Genomic DNA, 27,630 nt, shown 5'->3' on the forward strand with positions numbered 1-27,630 from the left:
TAAACGGGCCCAGTCCTCGCACATTATCTATGCTTTATTCGATATGAATGATGGCGGTTTTGTAGACACTGATTCGGGCAATAGGGAGTCAAGTCAAGCTCATGTCTGGACCAGCAGAGATCCAACTTTCCAGCTTTGACCTGTCGGGCTTCAATATATAATACATGTGCAATGGGCTGAGTTTCACAGTGCATTACTGATTCTACACCGGGTGTTGACTGTAGCATATACCCATGGAATCAATTTCAACTTTCAATGCAATCCTGTCTATTTCTACATTTTAGCCACATATGTTGCAGACTGGGATTTGTCATATTGGTGTGTTTCTGATTATATAATTATAAAAATATATATTATAATATAATTTATTATATATACATGTGTATATATAACAAGGAACAAAACATTTAGTGAGTACAGGCTCAGTTTTCACATTCTAAAGTTGCATCCTCATTTCAGAACCTTGTAACTTTAACAAATCCACTGTAATCAACAGAGCACACAATATCTTCCAGTATATGCAGTGTGTAGCATGGGCAAATGTCAGGTCATGAACTGAGATAAAGCAGATGGATACCAGAGCTTCCCTTAAAAAATCTGGACACTAGGATTGCCAGAGGGGTGATCACAAATCACACAGCACAAGTAGTTTTTTCTTTTTGTTCTTCTCTCAAAGAAAGGCCTGATTTTCTTCCCCTGTCTGAAAACTGCATGCGTACAGTATGATGCTCGTGTTAATCTCCAGTGCACAAGAATGAGCCAGTGAGTGCTGATGCTGCTGAAAACATGCGTTTTAAAAACTTACTCACCCACACGCTTCTCTTTTTATGCACAACTGGGATCAGATACAGCAGGGCTGGATCTGAGGGGGAGGGGCATGGGGGTAAGGGGGGGGCATTGCCACCCCAAGTTTTTTCTCAGCAACCCCAAACGTTAGGAATTATTAACAGTACATGAATAAAATCCATCCACATATGGCACTTCACAATAAATAAAACAAATGTCAGACAAATATCTCTGTTTATAGAACACAGTATATTTTTCCCTCTGTTTTGGCTCTTATCTTTGTAAAAAAAATTAAAAAAAAAAAAGCAGAATTCTACGTTAACACGACCTTAGAGTCTGATATTAACTTCTTGACCACAAGCACACAATTGAGCATGTGCATAAAATTAAACTAAAATGATTGAGTCGATGATCTTAAGTTCAAACAAAATCACTGAACAATGCAGGTCTTAGTTGCTAAAATTTGCCCTCTCCCAAAATAAAAAATCTCTCCTATGTTGAGTTCAAACCAACCAGATCACCATAAGAGCAGCACAAATATATGGAGTGAACCAAAACCAGTGATACACCAAAGTTACAAAACAGTCACATTAAATTGTAATTTTAAGATAATGTTTAAAAAGATGTTTAACTTCACAGTAAGAGAGCACACAAGTATCCTGCTAGTTTGCGCACCACTCATGTAACTTAGAGTGCACGTACACGTAACTTGTTCCCCAAGGTAATTCTGCTGAAACTGTGTATCATATGCACAAGTGGACATTTTGGATTTAAAGTTGAGATGTTATTTTAATTTCTTTTACTGCCTATGTTAAAAACCTCATATCTATTACTCTTGCCACCTGATTTAATTTTGGGTTTTTTTTAAAAAAACCCTCAAAAAACTAACCCATATCCTTGATGAAATCATTTTAATCTGCTCTGAAATATTGATTACTATTGATTCTCTCAGAAGGGTAAATGTTTATTAGAAAACTAATATACTGGATCCTTATGAAATTGAACTGAATTTCAAAGTCATTGCCTTAATGGAAAAAACTATTTGTACATGGTAAGTGGCTGCTGCTGGGTCACTGAAATCAGCAGTGATTAATCATTCAAGCCAAAATAAACTTGCATGCACACATACATTTGAATACTTTTATTCATGTCCACATAATAAAGTAACATCAAAGGACATAAACAGCAGAGGCACACAGTTCATAATAATGACATGGAAACTTGCAGGTTCATTAGGGATATGCTGTAGGTAGCAGTGCCACCTTAAAACATGGCAATTACCTATTATTGCTGACATGGAACTGTATCTTGCCAACTGTTATGCCCACAGTTTTGACATTCTGGCCAATTGCAGACCCATCACCACTAATCTGTGGACATTGCCAAGGCTAGCAAATGCACCGTAAATACTAATCATCTACGTCTATAGCCAAGCTGTTCAAGGGCTGACACCAGAGGCTGAAACTTCAGTACCTTAGTGAGGAAGGCTTCTTCTAGACTGGAGACAAAAGTACAGCCTCCCTCCAAAACAGACGCCGCTCTGCTTTGCTCACATACATACACGCTCGTGCTCTGGCACACACGTGCGCACACACACACACACACACACACAATTCCCGTGTTCCCAGGCTTAAGTCACAGTTTTTCCTGGCAGATCAAGCTCTAGTTCAGGTGTTGAAGGCAGACCTCACAGGCCTGCTGGCTATAGCTCCTCCATCTTGTGAAAGCCCATGAATTATCCTGTTATACTCTTGTCACCAGAGACATTCACACTAAAAAAAACTTCACACATACTGTACCTGGCTGTCCATCTACTATTGTAGTCACCCCTGCTCAGACCCAACTACCTCCAGTAATACGCATCAACACTGATTTATTCTTTCAATAGAATGTATAGTCTTTCTTTAAAAATTAAAACTGTAGTTCAGATCAGCTGTTGTCAGCTCTGTGTGCATTGAGGTTGTACAGAGGATATTAATTGTCCTTTCTGCAGTACGGTGACTGGATAAAGTCAGCGTCACTGTTCTGACCGCAGCGTCACGGCGCATTTAAGGTTAGTCACACCGGCGTCCGTCACAGTTTTGCACAGCAGACAAGGACGGAGCAGTGCGGATGTCATGAAAAAAGGGAGAGGAGGGCAGATCACACTGCGGACACAGTGGACAGCTGTCACATCCCCTGAAGCTTTTTACCTGCGGTAGTTCAAGCTGATGAATTAATACGCTGTACTGATTTATTGCCACAGAAGCAGCTAGTTATTATTTTACTGAAAACAAGCAGAAATATCTGTGATTTTATAAAATTGTTATAAAGCAGCAGATTTTACGCTTACCGTGTGCCAGCAATGCAGTTTATTTTTGTCTTTTGTTTTTGACCAGGTGGAACATTCATTAATTTGACACCAAATATGATTATTATTAGAAATGCCAAGTCAAACATTTTTCTGTGGTAGTCAGGTGACTGTAGAACTTACCGATGCTATATAATTATTTCAAATAACATTTATTTTATATTTTCTTTGAGTCTTTGAATTTCAAGACGCAATATTTGTTGGTTTCCTTTTCTTTACTGTCAACAAACTAATTTCAGTACTTCAGCAAAGCAGCAGAAGTTGCATCAAGTTTAGAAAGTCGTTGGAATATGTTCTGGGAGTTAACAAATATATATCATTCAGCAGGGAACATTAAATGAGTGGCATAAGTAACCTGGCACTTAGGTATAAAGATTAAACAACGTTGTAAATAATCCCTTGATGTAGAACGATAAGTATGAGCAATTCTTTCTGTTAGCCTGAAGAGTGTTTATAAATGGCTACAACAAATGATGTGCCGCAGTGAAGAGAAGAGACTTTAGATTATACTTGAGTGTGAAAGACAAAGGACTCTGAGAACCTACAGTAACAGCGCATTCTGCTTTCACACTTATTGCGTGGACCGTCCAGCCAGGTGTTTCTTCCTATGCACAGGAGAGCAGACATCGTGAAAACACCGCCAAATAATAATAAATAAATTACTGAATAACTTTACAAAAGCAGATAGTCAAAGCAGTCTTAAATATACAGAGCAGATGCAATTGTGGGGGTAGGATGTGGGATGATGAAATACCAAGCATTTCTATTTCATTTTTTAAACTTTCATTTCTACCTAGCTCCCTCGTAGCACTTGAAATTAATATCAGCCAGCACAAAATAGACGTGGAACGTAAAATTCAGCAGTTTCCTGGCAGAGCTGTTATTCATCAAGCTAACAAGGTGGGTGGGGGTGGATGCACTTCCACGAAGATGCAGAGGATATACTCTGTGTTCTTTGGGTTCCCTTGCTGGAGAAAAAAAGTGGAGTTGTTGGGAGTCTGGGATGAATATCCTAATATGGATTTATTTGCCTGGGGGGCATTAGAAGATTATAAAAACTGGCTCAGCTTGGAGCCAACCACAACATTTGATTTTCTAAAACGTGACATGTATAAAGGTTTTTGGACCATGTGTCAGACTGGATCATTGGGATAATATTTATGTGTCAAGATGTAATTTTGCTTGATTAATTTGTAGGTGAATGTGCTGAGTGTGTTACTCCAAAGCTTGTCTGTTTAGGTCTGCATAGTAAAAAAGTTTCTCATTTAATTGTAACTCCCTAGTAAAATAAAGATTGATAACGATATGACTGCAAATGGTGCAATTCTTGAAGCTGCTGGAAATTTGTTTACTTTCAGATTGGGTTTGGCCCACACTCAATTTCCTGTCTGCATCCTGGTCACTTTGGAGGCCGGTGTAGGGCTAGTTAGTGGCCACAGGACATCATATTTCCACAGCTCATTACCAAGTGCTTATTCCCACATTACCCACAATGCACGGAGGGTCCAAGGCCACAGTGTTCTGCAGACTCCCGGGGGCTGTCCATGCATTGACTGGTTTGGCTCATTGATTTTTTGTTTTAAATTTCAGGAACTAAAAAGCTGATTTGATTCATTTTATTTCCTTTATGATTTTCAGACTTGTGTTACATAGGTATCCAACTATCCACTAATCTTGGCCTCATTTAACCATTTTGAAGGCTTCAAACTCACATATCATGTCAATGAACAGGCTCATGTAAAAATAATTAACATTAAAATTAAAGCTCCCAAACCAAAGCCTAGCTTTATTTTATTGAAGCTTACTTTGAAAATCTGTTTAATTCCAGATCTTGTTTTAAGTACAGAATGGAGCCCCTGAGGATGCCATTTTTCAGTAATTACATCAAGCGTGATGATTTTACTATTATTTAAGTGTCCTCAGTATAAGTGCCACACTGAACCAAGAGAAAGATGTGTTGTCTTCATTTTTCATAACTAAAGTGAACACAGTATTCTAAAACATATATGAAAATATTCACAATAAGTGATTTTATGTTTCACTTCTTTATTAACGATTAACAATGCTAGTTTTGCATATTTATTTCAAAACATAAATTCACAGCTATTTGTGAAACTAAAAGGCAGGACCCATTTTTGTTCTCAAACCCCAGTGTGCCCTTCAACACCTGAGAGACACTTGCACATTTCAGGGGTTGTCTGCAAACTCTAACCAATGCTATTCATTGGTGAAATGCAGCTTTGGTAAGAAAAGGCGATTTGTGAAAGAAAGAAAATTCCCCTGATCCCCTCCGTGGAGTGAGCCCTGCGGTGCAGAGGCCAGCCTCCTCCCTCCCGTCCATCTCCCGCAGCCAGGAATGCTTCATCCTCAACACACTGGCCCTGGTCACTTTTACCTTACAGAATTAGCATCTTTTTTTAAAATTAATTAATTTATATGTGATGACTGATATGCAGAGTGATCTATGTAGCAGGGGACGTTACAGTGCAGATTACACTCAACAGAAAAGAGCACTTATGGTATAACCAGAAGCATATGACCATTGGCAATTGGTAAGAGATTGGCAATTCCTCTCTACTACCTTGTGCACATGAAGTGATGACTCAGGGAAAGTATATAATGAGGCTGCCAGCACAGCACTGATGAATGCTATATTGTTTTAATTTTTGGGACTTGTAAAAAAAAAAAAATGCTGAGTGCAGTCCTTTATCAGGAGTTATGAGTTATCACGGTTTCTGCCCTATTTCTGAAAGCATGAGCTTCAATGTTTTAATTGCCCCAGTTCTGAGGGGACAACTAACTCAGAGTATGCGTAAGAAAATGGTGGCAAAAAATACCCACACAGGTGTATGACAATTCAAATTACAGCATTTCCGTAGGTTGCAATGTTGCTGCCCCATATATAATTAGGCATTTTGAAAAAGGATATCTCATGTCCTGTAATGAGCTAGCTCACGTTTGTGTTCCTGCTTTTGGTCCAGCATGAGCCTTACTTTTGGAAAGGTTCTTTATAGAAAGCAGCGGCTATCGCGCTGTCAATTGAGCAAATTAACAGAATGCCTCCCGTCGATGTGATTTCGCCCTGGGACGGCAAAGTTAATTTGCGGCAATGACGTGCCCCTCGCTGTACGAGGCTCTTCGTATTTTTAACCTTAATGCGAAGCCAAAATACAGTCAGTCCTCCACGCTAAATATAACTCCCTGTCTCCGGTTTCACGGCTCAGAGAATCAGAGAGAAAAGCAGGCAGGACGGAGCAGGTGGGCCTCGCGCATCTGGTGGAGAAAAACAAGGGGGGAAGTTTCTCCCCGTGAAAATAAATCACGCTGACCTCTTGACCTATATTAGGGTTATTTTATTCCCCCCACTCCCATTACTTTCACTCCGCATGACAGATCAATCCAGATTGATTTCCTCGGTGCCGATGCGCAGGACCAGAGTCCAAAAATAGAGCGCGCCGGAGTCAAACGCCGATTCCCAGACACCCCGCGGATCCGTGCCGGGAGACCGCGCGGGAGGAAGTGGGGACGGCGAGAGGGCGTTGCTGCTTCGGTGGTGGCCGCAGGTGATGTGGGTCTTGCGCGCCAGGGCCAATAGTGCGCCGAAACTCCGCAGCTGGACCGAGACTTTGGCTGGCACACTTTGGCCTTGCCACTGCGACAGTGCCCAGCACAATCATGGGGCGACACACAACTCACAAGCTTCTGATGTGGTATCCACGGCGTGTCCTTCCCTGGCGGTTGCAGGCTGGATCTGACCTGCAGTTAGCTCTGGGGGCTCTTGTGTCTGTAGACTAAATTGGGAGAATGCAGGAGTTTCATTTCTGTAGTACAGTATTAGTTCAGGATGCTGGCTGTGTAGCACATGGTGCATGCTTGTTTGCATTCCTGCTGAGCTCTCAATTAATACGATTTGATTGACCTTTTAATTGAGCACCGACCTTTATTTATAAAAAATATATATATCCACATTTAATCTCTGTGAGAACAATGTGCTTGTCAAGCTGGTTTTATGCTATTATGAAGCACTTTATTCAACATTCCGGTTAATATTTGCCCCTAAAACAAATTTCAACACCATCTCAATTAACCTCAATCAATTGTTCAATGCCCCATAAAAAACAAATTACTCTTAATCAATACATTAAACTACCAAGATTAAATTGAAAGAACTTACAGAAGCACTTTTGCTTGTATCCTTTTTCTAGAAAGAACAATTCTTGGACATGTCAAGGGTCCATATCACGAAAAAGAACTAACTGTATGCACGCTGAGTGATGTCAAATACAGATTTTTACTACATTAACAAGCAGCTCAATCAAACCTAATAAACCGAGAGCTCATTACAGAACTGGAACAATGGACTCCTATGACCAGGGAAACAGTGATTGAAGGCCTTAAGGAGCCTTGAAGGCTGCTTCCACTGTCAGTCCGCTCTGACTATTTCTGGTTTAAGTATCAGAATAAAGAGAGACACACCCAAAAGTGACTGACTGTGTGGTAATGAGGACAAGGGACATGCAACAATTAGTATTTGTTAATGAACAATTTTGTGGTGACTTTTGTGAGTTCAGCGGTTCTTAAAATGAACTACAATCTTGCATTTATTAGTAATGCTGTGGTAGGTTAAATTTTTTAATTTGTTCCAAGTTGCCACGTGCCAGATAGCATAAGGGAAGTTCGAAATGCCCTTCTCCCTCTGGTATAGAGAGACTGACAGGGGCGCTTTGTCTTTCTGAATCACTTCAGCAGGTTGTGGGGGTGTCATACCATGCCAGGATTGTGCTATCCATGCATTTGTATTAAGAGATTATTTTAAAGAGCTCAGAAAACTGAAGGCGCATTTTCATAATGATGCTTTACACCATGACACCTTCATTTACCAGCACCCAAGGGGTCAAACCAAAATAATATATTCCACTGCCACTTCATTGCATTGATGTAGATGAATTGCTTACGTTTCTGTTCTTCTATCTGTATGGGCCACTTGACTCGGTCTTCTTATGTCTTAAGTGTCATCCAAAGGACAACAAATATCCAACAGCAAAAGCTAACAATATAAATACTAATCTTATAGCTCTTATAATATAAATATGAATCTTAAACTGTACATAAGACTACTGTCTCTGCTCTGCAGTGAAACGTGATTGGATTTCAGTTGCTTATCACACACCGAACAAAGACAACATATGAGTAATGTATGGAAAATCCATACATCAAGAGAAAATCAATATCACAACATTCCAGAGTTGTATTTATTATGCATATTGGCTGCCAGCACAACAATGAGGCGCACTAAGAGAGAGCAGCTGTTTCTGGCAGGCGTGCGAGCACTGCAGAAACATTGCTCTGAAAAGCTCTGAAATGCTCTGAAATGACGGATAAAGTGATTCCCTTTTTGAGTGGCTGCTGATGTGATGCAGATGTACAGTAAAGGCCCATTTGGGGGGTCTCGGTGCTGGGGATTAGGGGTCGGGTGGGGTCGTGTCACTGAGGTTTGTGCGCTGTCCTCTCCAATAGGCACGCTATGGTGTGGAGGGCTTAGTTCTCTGCAATCACAGGTACACACACACACACACACACACGCACAGAAACATCTCCCACAATACCTCATCACTGCAGAAGCACCTGCAAAGTCACCCAGCTCTTTAACAAGAAAGGTATTCTGGTGATGTTTCCCCTCCACTGGAAGACAGTCCCTCCAGGAGGGAGATTTAAAACATAGAGACAGAAAGAATAAAGTGAGACTGTTTGAGCATCACCCTATGGCACAGAAGTGTAATTTTCTCCCCTCAAAACTGAAATGTGACCAATCTCTCAGTGTACCGAAACACAGCAGAATGCCTTGTGCATGAATGAATGTCCAATTAACAAATGGATTCATTACAATGTGCTACAATAAATTCAATGGAGAAAATTGATGACCTGTGAAACGAGGCTTGCTTCAGACATTGGCAGGTTCATTATATCCTTTTAAGCCTCATTAAGGTACAGAACCAATAGGGAAAGGTGAAATAACGTTACTAGTGCACAATGGTAAAATCGTCTTAGTGACGAGGTGGTATTTGGACACTCATAGAATTCAAGTGCACTATAAGTCTAAAGATCACTTGTCCTCTGCAACCAACCTTGTGGGGTTGAATTTGCACTATAGCTCACCTGAGACCTACAAAATTTTTAAAACAGATTTCCTTTCTCCAGATTAAAAAAAAAAAAAAGCCTGCAACAGCATAATGTGTAGCATAATGTGTGTACATCAAAATTGTCTGTCAGTAAACCTACTTTACTCTCCATAGGCTGAGATGATAACTCTATTGTTCTGTATGTATTTTAATTGCATAGCCAAAATAACCAGAGGGCACTTCTGATATGTGATCGTAATATTTATTTCACAACATATTTATTTGACAACTTTTAATTTATCTGAAGATTTTTAGAACATCCCTGTACACAACTTGAATTCAGTCTAATTCCCACGCCCATTGTCATTGTCATTGCCATGTATGATTTAATTAATAAAGTTGTGATTCTTATTGATTATTAACAGGTTTATGATGCATATAATTGAGGTTCAATATATATATAAGTATATATAAGTTCAAAAATGATATGTATGCATAATTCCAAATGTCAATTACAATTGTTCTGCAACAAATTTCATATCACTTTAAAATATAAAAAATAGATGACACTGTTTCCAGTTTACACATGCACCATGTCAAACAAGATAAAATAATGCATAAACTTTAATAAATCTCTGAGTTCAATGACAGATTCATTATCTTACTCAAGGGACCGACAAAAGCATACAATGGTTTCTTAATAAACTTTAAAAAATGTTTTTATTTTACCTCAGACTTCAAGGCCAAGGATGATTTCTCTATCACAGATGTATGAAATTTCTTGATGACCTGACATGGCAGACAAGAAAAGGTACAATCAAAACATCCACAGAAAGGCTTAGGGTAGTATGTACAGGACATGGCTACTGTATATGCATTAAACAATGAATTATCAGCACAGTATCCAGCAATGAATTTAAAAAAATCTATGGATACTCTAGTGGTGGAAACATTCTCATTATATGGTAAATGGACTGCATTTACATAGTGCTTTTATCCAAAGCACTTTACAATTGATGCTACTCATTCACCCATTCACACGCACACACTTACACACCAACGGTGAAAGGCTGCCATGCAAGGTACCAATCAGCTTGTTGGGAGCAATTAGGGGTTGGGTGTCTTGCTCAGGGACACTTTGACACGCCCAGGGCGGGGGATCGAACCGGCAACCCTCCGACTGCCAGACAACCACTCTTACCTCCTGAGCTATGTCGTCCCATTATATGAATGATCTACAGCAGAAATTGAAATAGAAATTGACTGTATTATACAAATCTACACATTACTTTCTAAATTAGATTAATGAATAAGTTTACAGTTCTACATTGTTACACTGACAAAAACGTTTGCATGCAGCCAGGCACCATATTTTAAATATTATAGAACAGCTAATAGAACAGAAATGCTGCACTGTAGTACATGCATTCATAAAATACAGTGCATATAGAGCTATATAAAAAAAAGACACAACCATTTTACATTAAAGTGAGATACATCATATGATAACTATAGCCCATTCCATGTCGCTTCAAATCTTGCAAACATTCTATGTTGTTCATCTCACTTTATTTATTGATTGCCTTTCAGGTTCAATCAAACTAGGTCTGTGTTCAGCACATACAGTAGAGCTGCCTCCTGCACTTCAATGAAATCAGTACAGTGGCAAGACCAAAGTTAGACTTTCTAGAGAATCAATTGACTGTATATTTAGTCTGAATCTTCACATTCAAACTGCAGTTCAAATGTTTTCTCATCAAAAAAGTAAACTAATGCTGATTAAAGGTTCTAATTTCTGTCCTGGACACCAGTGCTCGTCATATTCCAATGGGGCTCGATGAAGGATTATTCTAATATGCTTTTTATGGGCTGGTTCCTCTGGTAAAACCCTGACACCAGTAAATTCCTTCACATACCCACTGATGGGATCTACTATAAGTAGCAGTGCATAAAACTTTCCGTGGTGACGCACACACACAAACTATTAATGCACATCAACCATGGCATTCACATATTAATGGGATAACAGAAATCATACAAACTACAATAGAAAGTGCCTGCATTCAAAGATCTCACAGATGCTTGATGCTCATTTGTGTGAAATACACTGCCTCATGTGGACTCAAAAACACAAATGGAAACAGAAAAAAACAACAGTATCTCTACTATTGTGAAGTGTGTTATGAACTCAACACATTCCTATTATCTGATTTATTGTGATCGGAATTATTGAGGCTGATTCCAATTCCGAATTACTGTCTGAAATAAACTTTGAGCCAGATTGACACTTGACAGCATGAACAGCCCATCAGTGTCTTGACCCCAACTGTTGTGGTGGGGTCAATGAAATTGGATTTACTGAACAGAATAAAAACATGTCGAAGCCATCACTTTATAGGAGAAAAAGAGGCCACATGAGTGTATAAATAATTATGATCGAGAATATTTTTTTGTAACCCCTTTAAGGAAGAGGCAACATAGAGTCCTACTGTATGTGTAAGTAATTAATTATGACACTGAGGTAAGGAAAGTATCCCAGGGGCTACTTTTATTGATACTGGATACCATTTTTCTTTGTCAACCGACACTGCACACAGGCATGGTTATTTGTAATGTTTCATAGTTTGATGTCTGACATAAATGAAAGGGAATTTGTTTATGCTATTATAACAAAACTGGGTCTGGTGTCAGTCATATTTGCACAAAAGCAGAGAACCAAATGACAAATAATTTCCTTCAGAACTGTTGAACCGAACACATTGCTCTGACTAATGCAATCAAATCTGGCCAGTATAATGGTTCACATAATTGTTTCTTGTAACTCTGGAATTTTTATATGTCTTTCCACTGAATTTATATGTCTTCCCACTCACATTTCCCCAATTCATAATTCTTTCATTAAACAGAGAAGGTCTTCTGAGACATTTCTTCCTGAAGGCTCAACACCTAATCCTACATATAATCTGACACATCTTGAGTCAAACCATGATTCTCATCTTTGTCCTCTGTTCAATGCAAGCTGCTGATAAAGGTTAATAACTTCCCTTGTAGAGATACCTTTACAGCAGTGTCTTTGAACGGGCACACCGAATTACATCGGACCCAGCAGAATTTTCCGTCAACGTAAGAACCCTTTATCTGACTTATGCCTCTTGAATTGAATGATTGGAGTGAACAAAGTGATTGAGAACATTTACAGTTTATAAGCTTATATGCTTAAAAACACATTGTTGACCATGAGAGTCTAACATAAGTTAAACATTGCTAAATGTTGTTGGATAACTCTACATTACAATGTGCTTAGAGTACCTGTCAACTCATATGTTCTGAATTGGTTTTCCTTAAGATAAACATGTTACAAGCATAACATGAAGTGAATATTCATTCAAGTGTAGCACACTGCCTCAGCACCCAGTTTGTATTTTGTCATAATGTATACCGTACCCATTGACAACTGGTCCAGTTCCCCTCATCTTATAAAAAATGTATTCATTGGAAGGAAAAAGAAAACAGGTGCAGAATCTTTGAAATTAAGAATATGACCCACCAAATAAAAAAATAGTGAGCTTTTGCATACTAAGCCATATACTACTAAAAGCTGAACATTGAGCTATTTACTGTACTAAGACATCCCTATCATAAGTAATTCTGCAAGTGACTATTTAGATCACCCTGATGCTTCTTGGGTTTGCCTGAATTAATGCTGCACCAAGACTTTTTTCACACCAATAAAAAGTAGATATTAGTTTAGCAGGCAGCTCACCAGACTTCTGGAAGCACAATTAATGAAATAACTGTCAAATGAAATCCTGACCTGGACTGTATGTATTTCAATTGTTATGTTCTTTGAGAGACCAATCCTATCAGGATAGAAGTATTTCATCATAGGACAAAGGTCATCTCTCTGAATATCTTTGTATTGATTTTTAGTGACCCTTCCCTCTAAGGGGACAAGTGGACCCAAACCATGCCAGGAAGGTGCCTCCCACCGCATAACAGAGCCACCAGACCCTCTCACTGTAGGGGTCAAGCATTCAGGCCTATACCATTCTCTTGGTGTACGCCACACATGCACTTGCCCACATGTCGAGAATATGGTGAAGGATGACTTTTTCCACATGTCTGTAGACCAGTGCCTATGGTTTTTGCATCACAGAACTCTTAAATATGCATTTGTCTTTGTAATGAGGGGTTTATACACTGCAACCCAATTATAATATCCCTCTTTATATAGTTGTTGATGGACTGTTGGATGTTGGGATTGGACGTTAATTGCCTAAGTGTATCATGCAGTACACCTGTGTAGAAGCATCTGCATTTGTTATATTTCTCCACTCATTTATTCGGGTTTTTCCTTTAATTTGTCACATCTCTGTATATACAGTGCATTGTGTCATTTGCTCAATGACATAATGCATGTAACGCATTGTGTATTTTGGAAGGCATGGAGATATTTTGTTGTATGCGAACACAGAGCCACCAGTATACATGCAATCTCAATGGGACCTACAGTATCTGAAAAAAGAAAGATGGCTCGAGCTTTAAATGAAGCAGGTCTCAACATGACTGCAGCTACACTTTCAGCCAGGAGGGTTAAATTATTAGGTTTTCAAATAAATGCCACATAACTCAGTTTTACTGAGCTCTTTTGAACTCCAGGGGAACAGTTACGTTGCACTCAAATGACATACGGGCACTGACAGGTTATAAACTAATTCAATATACTGTATATCATATTTATCAGAGATATGCAAATCCTGTACAGATAAAAACGAAAGTATATTCAGTTTGAGCCTGCTTGTAGCACTCACCCCCAGCCACCCCCTTCTCCCCCAATAAGCCCGTCTTCTGAACATATAAATGGGGCTGGGTAATCAACATGAATTGCTGAATTTAATTTAAAGAATCCAGGAAAGCAAGCCTTGATATAAATTGCACATTTACAATTAACAGGCGAAGTTGATCACTATCTTTATATGGTATACGTAAATTGCAACTGAAATGTAATCAAATTGTATTTATTAAAAAATGCAGAAAATTCATAAATGTGTATCTTATTTGCAAGCTCTCGCATTCTGAATTCACAATCTGTTAAATCCAACCTCGCATCCATAAGATTCAGAAGGCCACCGCAGTGAAAGGCATAAAGCAACTGAGGCACTTGAATAGTTTCATTTACTGTACAGTATACTCACTTATAGCACATTTTAGAGGTATAGCATTACTTTTTTGGACACTGTACATATCATCAGCATAACCTGAGGCAAGACGGACTCTCAAGGACAATGCTATAATGAGGCCTAAGTATGCCTTTTATAAATATCTATTTGTGGCACAGCTCAATTTTCTGATGCTAAGAATGAAAAAGAATGAGCTGTTAACTGCCCTGAAGTTTTTTTTTTCTCCAGGTTTAACGTGTCTAATTTTGCTCTTTTGAACAATAAGCTTCCTGATTATGGATATGTATATTAAAGAAGGTGTAAAACAAAAGGTGTTGCAATGTCTCTAGTCAATCTAGACTGTTCACATTATGAGGAATTCACATCATGCTAGTCACCATGGGCAATGATTTAAAATAAGTATTTATTTTCATATATAAGTGATACTACAAAATGCAAATCAATAATGGTGAAAAATGTGTTTATTTAATAATTTAGCAAACAACAACACTTGGTACAAAGAGGAACTCACTCACAAACTCACCAACTATGTATCCATTGGCATAAAGTCCATGGCTGGTTGCCAATTTTATTTAACTGGAAATTAGTATGCCGAACATGTAAATGAAATGAAATTATATGTTTATAAATTTATGACATTTTTTATAAAAAAGGATAGACCTATAAGAAATTCAGAGTTGGAAAAATGTGACATAGGTAGCATAAGTGTGCATCAAGGCAAATGTAAAAAACTGAAACCAAGCACCTTGCCTGCATTAAAGCAATCAGCCATCATCAAGCACACATGATTGCATCATTGCTGATGCAAAACTTTGTGTGTCCATAAATGTTATTTGAGGCACATTTGTAAATAATAAAAAGAATATGCTGAATGTGTATGTGTGTGTGTGTGTGTGTATATACACACACACACACACACTTCCTCAGAAACATATACAGTTACTTCAGCTCACAGATGGTAAAGCATAAAGTAGGCTACACTAATGATTATTGTCAGTATATATAAGTTAAATACTTCCTCTCAGTGTCCCCAGAGGAACTATAACAAAAGTACAACTCCGGTATTGGTGGTAGTCATCTCATTCACCTCTAAAAAAAGGGCACTGGTTTACTTCTGAGTCAATGTTCTGTCATATCTCAATGAAAAGGAATGCTGCACAAGGAATTGGTTCAAGAGATTCAATGGTTATAGAAATGCAATACACAGTACATTTTTACTATGACAATGCTTTGAATTACTCTTTGATGCTATTCCTCAAAGAAAACGTGACCAGTAAAACAACGGTTTGCTTAAGGCTTTACTGCATTCAAAATTAAACCGTAGCAATACTGTTGAGTACATTCTGCTAATTGGCAATTAGGCTGTGGTGTTTGGCTGCAAACTGCATTCCCCTGACTTAAAGTGCTGCTGGCGACTACTGTGATACTTACAAGCGACGCCTCCCACTTGGGTTGATGCACACAGGAAATGGATGTGGTGGTGCTACTTAACACTGACATTTCCTTAAAATGCCGGTTACTTAACTAAATTTCTGACACAGTACTTTTACTTCCACATGTCCACCATCACCTCTTCGTTTCCCAGAAGATCAACACAGCGCCAGTCATGGGCCTGAACCTTTTACCATGGTTCCCTGAAAACAGGCCTCCCTCTGAGCCCTATTAAAGTACACCAGGAAACTGATGGTGTGGCCTGCTAGGGCTGTTGACCCATGCTTGCCCCAAAATGTGTGTTCATTTCCCCCAACTTTCATACACAGATACCTACGCTTAAAAACGTACATATTTTCTCCCATTTGTCAATTTGGTTACGCATTTGTCAAGTCTAATGTTAGTGTACAGTAGCTCAGTGTTACCATGTTATTACACATTGAATGATCTGCAGGTTTAACTATAGGATGGTAAAGACTAGCTTATTTTGCTATTTTCATGTTTCATGTTTCAGGACAACCTACTCTAACCTAGTGACGAGTAATGGTTTACATATAAGGTGTCTAACGGATATGGACATTAATGAGTGGACGAAACACGCCCACCCCATCCTTATCGGTTTCACAGGTCATGGTAATCTAATAGTGTTTATTACAATTCAATGGTTAATTAGTTTAAAAACTTGAAATAAATATTAAGAAGACAATCAATTGTCACTTCTGGGGAACATAACCACAAGGTTTCCTGGACCTTTAAAATAATAATCTCAGCAGATGCATGCGTGGTACATTTTTGGTACCAGCTGCATTACCACCAATCACTGTTCTTGTCAAACTAGATAAACAGTTAAATTCACTTCCTCCTTCAAGTCATTGTATGTATTTAGACTATCTAAGATTTGGCAAAAGGCACATTCTGCAGAATATTTTCTAATGACAAATACTTCTCATTAAATATGCATTGGCTGAGAGATTTCCACGCTACATTTAGAGATATGCGCACAACAAATCCAGAAGACTTTCACACCTTGGCATGTGGTTTCCAACATCACACTCTGTTTTACCTTTTTAGCTTACTACATTCCACAATTTGATAAGAACAAAGAGACAAAGAACACTTCAGCATGAAACTATTAAGAGAATACGTTTAGGATTGCTTGCCAATGGATTATTCAGATAACTGGCCAAAGGAAAATAAAACAGTTAGGCTACTGTTAGCTACACAGATCATGTCTTCCTCTCTCTCCCCTTACAGATAGACAGACACACGCACATGCACACACACCCTTTTACTTGTTATTGGTGGCCATACTAGCCTTTTGACAATGTCCAAAATAATAATAATAATAATAATAATAATAATAATAGCTGTTGTTTTGTTCTTGTTTATTATTATTATTATTATACAATTCCATGTACACCCATATCTTGCATATACAATATTTTGATCATAATGTGCATCAATGTGTGTAAGACAGAAAACCGTAACTGGAATCCAGTGTTCTATAAATGCGGGCAAAGGCCATTCCAAGTACTTTAGTTGGGCTTGGCTATAGGCCTTTTACAATGAAAGCATGCCATCACATTCAGCATGGATGTATTGTAACGGTCAATGAAATAATCTTGTTTTTACCTGCTACATTTGAAGAAACCAGAAATTCAGTTTGAAATTTAATGAACACATAACCTGTGTGCCCAAATGATCACTTTCCATAAAATGAATTGAATGTCAGACATTCTCAGTAGAAAGAACACCCATCACACACAAACACACACATACGCAGACACACGCACAGGCACACACATACACACCTACAGTTCAGCAAAATTTAAAAAAAGGAAACGACCCAGGAATCACAAGAATGACAAAATTGTCATATCCTACTCTGCACTATGTCCCTTACATTAAATTGCCACTTGAAGTTTTTACGATTTGTGTGTTATTGGTGGTTCACAGAACTTTTTACTAGAAAGAAATTAGGAAATTACTTGGAGAAATCAACGAGTAAGAGTTCATCTAATAATTGATTATTTGGCAAACCATGACGTAAAGGCAGCTGAGTGAATCATATTGTGCGTTATGCACAATATAGGTGGCCAAAGCCAACGTAAATGCATAAATCAACAAAGAAATAAGGAAACACTATGTATTCAAGTCTGCAATTGCATTTGACACGACATGTATGTAAAATAAACTACTAAACGGTTCTGTCGGTTAAAAAACGGCCGGCCAGTTGAAGTTGGTATTCCCGTTTCGTTTTTCAATCCACCCACTCAAAAATGTGTGTGTTGTTGTCTGTCCTATTTGAAAACAATTTATAGCATATTTAAGAGATATTATTTAACAGCATTAAAGCTAATCAAATTTTTTGAACGTATAACTTCAAATTAGACTGAATATAAAAACAGAAAATGTTATGTCCTTGTGAAATAATGTATATGACAAAATTGCAAAGGACGTCTCATTTTCGAATCACATGTCTAGAGCTGCAAGGTAGCAACGATCCACTCCGATTGGGGGAAAAAACAAAACAAAAAAAAACATAACAAAAAAAAAAAAAAAAACCGAAAACAAACAACCAAAAAAAAAGTTAACTTGTCAAAATGAAAGTGGGGAAACATTGAGGTGTTTGAACAAGAAAACAAATGGTAGTCTATACTTGTTCTTTGATTTTCCACGGAGAACAGTTATGTTATCGCATCAAAAGGGCCTGGCAACAGACTGGGGATAAGTAACTTATCAAGTTACAGATTTAGAACACATGTGAACGGCAGGATCATTTACGTGTAGCCTAAATATCCGTACAGATATTACAGAAGCAATTTGAAAATGTTTTGCTAGATCTGAATGTCATAAATAAGCGTGTGCCGACGAGACTAAAAAATAGATGAAGGCCATATTTCACTGTTTTATTATTGCATATTGTTTAATTATATGTAAGGAAAAAAGCATATGAACATCACATATGGTTAGTGAAAGACAATTTTGCACAGCAAAATATATATAAAAAGAAATATTTTAATGAACATATATTTAAACAAATATTGATGATTGATATTTTCCACATTTTGCACAAGCAGGGTATCAATCCCTGACCACATATCAATGTCCATACATGACCGATTATTATATTATTGCCTTGGAAACGATGAAATCGACTTTAAAAAAAACAAATAAAAAAAAAACATCTTGTCCTGCATGATAACACACGTTAAAATCGCATTATTAAATTACCCAGCAATGTCAATAATAACTGCTCATTAGCGTTCTAAACAGCTTCTATTATGTAATACATGATTGCAGGTTATATCTTAGTGCAATTCAGTCCCAAATACTTCAATTTATTTTTAAAATAATACGTTTTAAATGCATGGTTATCGTTCAGCTAGTTGAGTACCCCCCACCCCCACCCTATACCCATTTAATACTTTGGCTTAAAATACAGTCAGTGGTATAAAAAGGCTACATCTCTCAAACTTCTGTTTTCACTGTAAGCACATGCTGCATAAAAAGCTCTGTTTACTTATTCAAACAATCGGGTTGCGAACAATCCCATATAATTTTACATATTTTGAACTCTCCTCCCCTTTACACAAACAGAATAGAAAACAGAAAAAATCAATTTAGTGCACAGGACTTTCAAAACTACGTCTAAGTAAACCTAGATTATCTATCACGTTCCTTTTTTAATAACATCCTGTAGCATGACCATGTTGTTTTTAGGTTTACAGAAATATAAAATTGTACTTAATGACAATATATACGAGGAATCAATAGCATTCCAGGGTTTCCCAATACATAAGGATGGTGGTATTCATTAAATAAACAAACCGCTTTAAGCAACAGTTTTAGTCCCAGCGAGGGATCGATTCCTTTCAGAAATGGTAAAGTCCGTTCCCCTCGCAACATGGATTCCAGTCTGACAGCTTTCAACAAGAATACGTCAATGCAGTAAATTCTATGGAAACCAGAGTCGACGGCGTTCAATTCAAAATTGCTGAGATGTGAAGATATAATTTCACAGGAGGGGTTGATTGAGCATGTCCCGCACACTTTTTTGCAATCCACAAAAAAGTGGTAAGGCAAAATAAAGTTATGAATGCCATGCGGAGTCATCCAGAAGTTCATTTTCAAAGCACAAAAAAGATATCATGGCCTACATGTCCAGCATGCAGGGCAGTTTAATAATATATAGTCTCTTTTAAACAAATATGAAATAGTTTCTAAACTGTTACAGTTTTGTTGCAAAACTCAAAATAGCAAGTATGACGAATGGTATGAGAATCGGATAAAAATGGCAGACTTAATCCTCCGAGTTTGAAAATAGAAAACGAGGCCAAAGACTTACTATTGAAGGTAGTTGCAGTTGATTTGGCAGGTTTTTCTTTTTTTGTACGTTTAAAGATGAAAAAAAATGGCTGATTAACTTAGATGTAGTATCATTGGCGAATGGATACATAAACGACAACAAAGTATGTATACAAACGCACTGTATGATAAAAAAAAAACAGAAAAAATGGTTGCTCTTTCTATAAAAAAACACAGCAAGCCAAAATCAATAATGAAAAAGTCCCATGAGCTTAACAAATATAAAACATTATCAATTGTATGTAGGCCTATGCATAAGAAAAATGAAATTAATGGCAAGTTTCAAAGAGTATGCTCCATATTAGGAACACACTTCTGGATACAAGTTCAATCTTCCTATTGCAAGCCCCCCAAAACTTCTGCAAACTCGAATTCTCAAATTTGAAAAAAAAAAAGGCCAAAGGCTGGAAATGTGGTTCTTGGCATAGCAAGCGCCATAAAAAATACTCGCATGGACATTTTAATGAAGGCGTTGAAAAGCTTGATTTTTGTTTTCTTTTTTCAAATGCTGACACTCACATGAAAAACTCTGGAGATGAAGGGTTGTTGTCACTGCTGGAGCCGGTTTCTCTGAAGCCATTTCCGACGAGCTTCTCATATTTTTCCTTGTAGACATCCCTTTCCCGAACTAGTCGCGATATCTCTTGTTTGAGGTGATCAACTTGCTGAATAAGCTGTGACTTCTCGCCTTCCAGGATGTGGCGTTGCTGGACCCTCTTGTAGCGACAGGACTGCGCATAGCCTCTGTTTTTGAGGGTCCGCCTCTTTTGTTTCAGCCTGATCACTTCTTCTTTGCTGACCCCCCGGAGCTGCCGATTGAGCTCTCGCACTGACATTGTCACCAGCTGGTCGTCCGAAAACCGGTCGTCCAAATGCACATGTGGGTGACTTCCTCCCGAGTTCCCACTGGTGGGGACCCCGGGTGTCTGGTGATGACCGCCAGCGTGATGGTGATGATGATGATGGTGATGAGGACCTCCGTTCTGGGCTGCAGCAGCCGCGATAACTGCAGAAACCACAGCGGCTGCGGATCCCATCTCCTCCCCACCCATGGTGCCTCCTCCTCCGCCTGCACCAGCGAATTGCTGCCCTCTAGCATAGCCATCGAAGGTCTGAAGTTGGTGAGTGCTGTTGATCAGCGCCTCTACGGCGTCTTCGGGGCAAAAGCCCAGAGTCTCCGGGTTCAACTGCTGTTGATAACCCGTCATCCAGTAGAAGTCCTCTAAATGTGCCTTCTGTTCGCTCCCGGAGCCTGGACTGGGCGCCGAGAAGCTTGGAGAAGGGGGTACCGAGCTGCAAGGCGTGCTCATCGGGGTGGAAGACAGGGATCCCCCGGCGATCAGGCGGCTGCACTGGTTGATGCTGCGATCGGACTCCACCGGCTCCTTTTTCACTTCAAACTTCATCAGATCGAAGTCATTAACATATTCCATAGCCAGGGGGCTGGTGGGCAGGTCGGAGTTGCTCATTGCCAGTTCTGATGCCATCCGTTTGCTGTTGACAGTCCTCCAAAGAGGATGAAGACCAGCTGTCAAACTTTGCTGGTTTGAGAGAGTGTGAGCCAGCTTGATTTTTTATTTATCTATTCAAACCAAGAAAAGTGTTTTCGCTTTGCCGCGGCGTTGATAAAATTATTTCCTTTGCAGAGTCTCATACGCGGACGCACCAGGTTAGTGCGTGCGTTCATCCACTCTCCTTTCTTTGCAGAATATCGGTAGCTTCTCTTCCAGACATTTACCTCTTCATTGGTTCTTCAAGTAATACATTGCGTGCATTTGAAATGGTCAAATGCTTAAGTAATAGGGAAGTTGTAGTCGTATAAAAATGACCCCAGGCTTGTAGGAGAATTTTTGAGGGATCACCAAGCAGATGAGTTTAAAAGCATTGCAGAGTTTTATAGCTGCCCTGACGTCAGGTTTGAAATAGGGAATTGACTCAGCCTCAGAGCCAATGGGTTCCCTCGGTCTGAAACCTAATTTGCATAATAGTATAGAAACAAAAGTTTTCTCAACTGTCAAAGACCATCAGCTGACTATCAGCTGGGACTAAAAATCTTAACTCTTTCGTACTGTGTTTAAAGTAAAATAAATAATAAATAAATGGGAAAAAAAAAAAAAACGAAAACAAGACTAAAAGCAACAACGGTTGTCTACGATAATAATTGTCTTTATCGTTTGTCCACTTTGCTGCTTAGGGTAACTCGTAGAACACTGCAGCATATGTAGGTCTAGTATGAGAGAAGTTAAATTGCCTGTACAGAACTAGTGATCCCATATTTTTTCCGATATGACATATAGATTTTATTGGATACGGCTGAATTATTTAGTATTTGGTCAAATTAGATCACAATTCACCACTGTCGCGTTGGCTATACACAGCCATTAATTACCTCGCTTATTTCCTTTTTGGAAACAAGACTAAATTAATGTTCATTTCGTGCGAAATATTTTCGTTAACTTCCACTTTTATTTATTTATTTAAACGTTTAACTTGAGTTGCTTACTTTAAAATTGTTTTGCATATTCATGGTGGCCGTATTTTATGAACATGGCCTAATATTCGTACCGAAATTATGTTGATATTCTTCTTATCTTGTTTGTTTTATTTAAACACATCTTATAGTACACAGAAGCATTTGTGGACCACCGTCACACCAGACTGGAGAGTGCAGCAGAAACTTTGCGTTATGAAAACTCAACAGTGCCACCTTTTGGAAAAGTTGTTGCCGTTGTTTTCCATTTTTTAATTAACACAAACTTTTTCATTCTCATTTCACTATGCTGTCGTTCATGACGTAACGAATCAACCTTACTAAAATATTGCACCAAGCTTTATGTGCAAGAGCCATAAACTAATTATACTGTAGTTTGTCTTGCAATTCAATTTTTTTCTATTGTCTCTTTACCGTCATGAAAAAGTGAACCCAAGGATAGTCTTATTGGACGCACGTGTTTCCCGTTAATAAAAAGAAGGTTTAAAAAAAAAAAAACATTTATTTATTTATTTCTTAAAAGAAGTAAAATAGCTATATTGTCTGTACCCACAGGCATCCCTATAACGATTATATATTACACTATATGGGCAAAAGTATGTGGACGCTTGACTCACATCCAACATCACATAGAAAATGATGGGCATTAATATGCAATTCGTCCACCCTTTGCTGCTATAACAACCTCCACAGTTCTGGGAAGGCTTTACACTACATGTTGGAGCATTGCTGCAAGGATTTGCTTCCATTTATCCCAAAGAGCATTAGTGGGGTTGGGTACTGATTGGGCGATTTGGCCCGACTCCCAGTTGGCTTTCCTATTGATCCCAAAGGTGTTGGATGGGGTTGAGGCCAGGGTTCTGCGCAAGCCGGTCAAGTTCTTCTACACCGTTCTCAAAAAAACAAAACAAAGCATTTCTATATGGACCTCACTGTGTGCCCAACGGCATTGTCATGCTGAAAGGGTTTGAAAACAGTTTGGAAGCACAGACTCGTCTAGAATGTGATTGTATGCTGTGGCATTAAGATTTGCCTTCACTGGAACTCAGGGGCCCAACCCAAACCATGAAAAACAGCCCCAGACCAAGGGATGTTCAGATAGTTCTGGTCATCTAGTGTGTGTATATACGCACACAAATACATTGAGCAATCTTGATTTGGCTCTGTACTGACCAATTTTACATTTGTTATCAAACAATTCAACATGTTTAAAGCACATATTCTCAGCTTTTGTTTAAGGGTATTTGTATACACTTTGTTATGACCATGCAGAAATTACAGCAGGTTTTATACATCACCCCTGATAAAATGTTTCAGTAAGAAGAATGATTTGTCCATATTAAAGCTCAGTTTTCAGAGACCATTATTCTGGAAATATTTCTACGACATTATAGCATTCCCCTGGAATACCTTATAGTAAGTGAGACTAGAGCCAACTCAAAATGGTGGGTCTATAACTAAACTAATTAAAAGGGTTACCATCATTTGTAGCAGTTCCTCTATACAATATATGATAGCAGGCCTACATAATAAGATTTCATGTTATTGGAAATTCAGAATTTTATTTGTACAATTATTTTACTCCCATGTGCGTGCTGATTTGATATTGATAGAAAAATGAAAGTGTCGTGCTGCATTGTTAAACAGCTATCAAAATTATATAAATTACATAGCTAGATGGGTTACTGTTGCAAATATGCTAACTAGCTAGCTAAGTATACTACACTGGCTTGCTAGCCCTGTCAACTCTGTCAAGCCTTGGTCAGCAAAATATTGTGTAAATGTGTAGCAAAATTAAAATGGGACACGTTTGTAACACATAAATGATAATCAGGGCCTAGTTTCCTCAAAACCCAAGAAGCAATGATTAGGCTTATCTTGGACTATTGACTGAAAGGATCTAAAATTATCTAGTGCTGCATTGGTTTTGGGAAACTAGGACATAATCAATATTATTTATTTTCCAAGATATAGAGCATTGTTTCACTGCAGTTCTGAAATGTCTGCATGTAGAGCATTGTGTGCACAAGCTTTACAAAACTTGGCATGACATGTGGAATTTGTGATTTACTGCAGACCATTGTTATTTAACTAAGCCTCTTACATTTAACCAGGATGGACAAATATTTATGCAGAACACTAAATAGAATGTATCTAGACAAAAAACGTATAGAAAAATGATGTGGTCCTATGTGCTTCATAAGTTTTTATCATTTTCAAAATACAGCCCTGACAGCACACTGAGAAAAGCAACACAGGGCCGATGTAGGCTCTCTGTCACTTTCTGTCTGTGGGAGGTAGTCATGATATAGCTAGTTTTGGGAAGTTGGGAAGATATCGCAGCTATGTTATGGAATCTGACTCTGTCAAAAGTATCAAACAAAACATTGTATAAAGTATCAAACAAAAAATATAGTTTGCACAGGTATAGAAAAAATTACTTGCAATATTTTTCAATATTTTTAATATGTTTGCCACAAATGGGTTCATGGGTGTTTTGCCAGGTGTATTCAGTTGCTTCCTTGGCACATGTACAAGAGTTGCTTCTTTAGTGCAGGTGTAAGAGTTTTCAATATCTAGTCTTGATTCTAGACTTTTGATTGCCTTTGGAGTCTGTTATTGGTGTTTGTCAACATGAAGACTAGAGCTGTGGTAATGAAAGTTAAAGAGGCCATTATGAGGCTAAGAAATAGGGGGGGAAAAAACAATCAGAGACATATGCCAAAGAATTCCCAGGAAACCCTATAGATTACATTCAAGGTTGTGAAAGGCACCTGAGTGGGTTACATTAGCCTTGATCTTGCATGATTATAAAGAAGGGATATGGAACCCCAACCCCCACCCCTTGAAGTAACATTCAGTACATTAGAAAGAAGCTGGAGTTTAATCTAACCTTTTACCCAGTGGCCAGTACTGATGGTGTCTTTCCAAATAAGTAATGCTGCGATCCCAAAATGAGCACTCTATTTGAATTCACCATTTCACATTACAGTAGTAAGCAGTACAGTTGGATGACATACATCATTTGTTTTCATGATATATAAACCTTTTATAAAGCTGTGGAATATTTGAAACAATTCAGACTAACCGACTCAGGAAATGATACACTTTAACCCTCTTGTCCAATAAATATTGGTGTCACCCATTCAACATATCTCCCATTTTGGTTTATTGAGATAGGGCCTCTTCACATCAGATGGTGCCTGCTGACATCAGTGACTAGGATATACAGTAGCTTCACTTGAGGAAGGTTTCCTTCAGCAGCATTAATACTTGGTCTGGAGGTAGCTGTCAACATGTAGTACATGAGAAAAGGCATGACAACAGCACTTGTGTAATTCTTGTTGACTAATGTGAAAGGGAGGACATTAGCATCATACAGAAGCGCTGTGATCAATGAGGATGTGGTGCTGCAACAGAAAACTTAATGACTTGAGCAGCAGTTGCATTTTTCATGAAACCTAGCTCTAAAGATGACCAAGAATAAAAACTGCATGATGCTTCTGCGGTACACTTTCAGGTTATGATGTTCAGGTGTTCTGGTTTTTGCATTTCAAGTTGTGCAAAGTGGGAAACTGATTATGTTTCTGATGTTAGGCTTTAGTATGAACATTTTTTTATCTTAGAAATTAGGAGCACAGAAAGTTACGTGTAACCTACTTCAAAGTGGTTAACTTACTGAAATAGAAACATCTGGTAGCACATATGTACCTCTTTTAGATGTTCTCCTAGCTAGTTATTGGATTTTTTCTGTTGGTAAAACTATTTCACAATTAAAAACTTAAAAACAATATCATCGCACTTCAGTTTAAGTAAAGACTGCTTTTTTAAAATGCTCACAACTTCATGACCTTGGTGGTATGTGACTTTAACAGGAGAGATGTTCAAAATAAAAAGAAAAGATACTCTTCTGTAAAATTATGCAAGTTAAGGTCCAACCACAACCTGGTCAGATTTAATCCTTGCTTTAGGCTATTGACATGTTTTCTTTGAGTCTTAAGGAAACATTAACTCTCAGAACCAACAGTACTTCTGATAGTGCAGAAACAACATCTATGATTAGCATGGGAAGAACTTCAACAGTAATTTCTCACACTGAATATCAATTTATCAATCTGATTGCAGAAAAACTACTTTGTGGTTTGACATTTAAACATCATTGACCTGCGACATACACAGATATGAATGTGTTACACAACCTGATATTTTTCCTTTGCTTGTTTGTGCTGGAGATTGACTTGTGAGAGCAGAAGTCACAATACTGTTTGAAGTCTGATTGTAGGTGTGTATTGTGTGTTCAGTGGCACTGTTACTAAATCACAGCTGTTGATAAGGTACATGCCTGCTCTCTAATCAGTCACTCATAGGCTTTTAATGCTTTTACAAGACTGAATGTGTACTATATTTGTTAAATGTTATCTATTTCATTTCTTCATTGTTCAAAGATACAGCATTGAAGTCTTAACAAAGGCAAGGGGAAAGCCCTGGTGCTTTGACACAATAAGGCAGTAGGAACTCAGAATGGGCATACTCATTGCATAGAGAATATGATGAAGAACCATTGTCTGTGTGTTATAACAAGGGTCATAATTTGGAAAAGAGCCCTAGGCCAATGCCCCTGCAGTAAGAAGATGCGTCGACAGTTTAGTGAGTTCTCAGCTTGAATCTTAATGTTCACCAAGGCTTAAGTACTGTATGTGGGCTGCATGATATTTAAATGTGATTAATCCATTGATCATTTGGGTAAAAGGGGTAGTCAAAATCATACAAGGAAGTCACAAGTAAAAAGACTGCATATCTTCACCGAAGTTCATCCGATTACAGCCCCTTCCCTTATGCTTTTGTGTTTTAGTAAAGAGAGAAGCGATGTACTGTTTGTTACAAGACACAAATAAATGAATTAAC

At 38.3% G+C, this 27,630-nt stretch overlaps 1 protein-coding gene across 3 annotated transcripts in view; it reads right to left on the reverse strand.

Annotated features, from left to right (window-relative positions):
• Positions 1-22,106, reverse strand: part of LOC135255244 (transcription factor Maf-like) — a 96,109-nt gene extending 74,003 nt beyond the window's left edge. The window contains exons 1-3 of one of the 3 annotated variants that reach the window (XM_064336136.1): positions 20,754-22,106; positions 9,985-10,044; positions 5,559-6,927 (exon numbers count right to left, since the gene is read on the reverse strand). In XM_064336136.1, the coding sequence (XP_064192206.1) occupies positions 10,017-10,044; positions 20,754-21,721 (996 nt within the window). In that variant the 5' untranslated portion in view covers positions 21,722-22,106 and the 3' untranslated portion in view covers positions 5,559-6,927; positions 9,985-10,016. Of the gene's footprint in view, positions 1-5,558; positions 6,928-9,984; positions 10,045-18,761 lie in introns of those variants that run through there. The other 2 variants (XM_064336137.1, XM_064336138.1) reach the window with 2 other exon arrangements.
• Positions 22,107-27,630: the final 5,524 nt, after the last annotated feature.

This window comes from Anguilla rostrata, chromosome 5, assembly GCF_018555375.3.
Source record: "Anguilla rostrata isolate EN2019 chromosome 5, ASM1855537v3, whole genome shotgun sequence".
In the NCBI taxonomy this organism is placed as follows: Eukaryota; Metazoa; Chordata; class Actinopteri; order Anguilliformes; family Anguillidae; genus Anguilla; species Anguilla rostrata.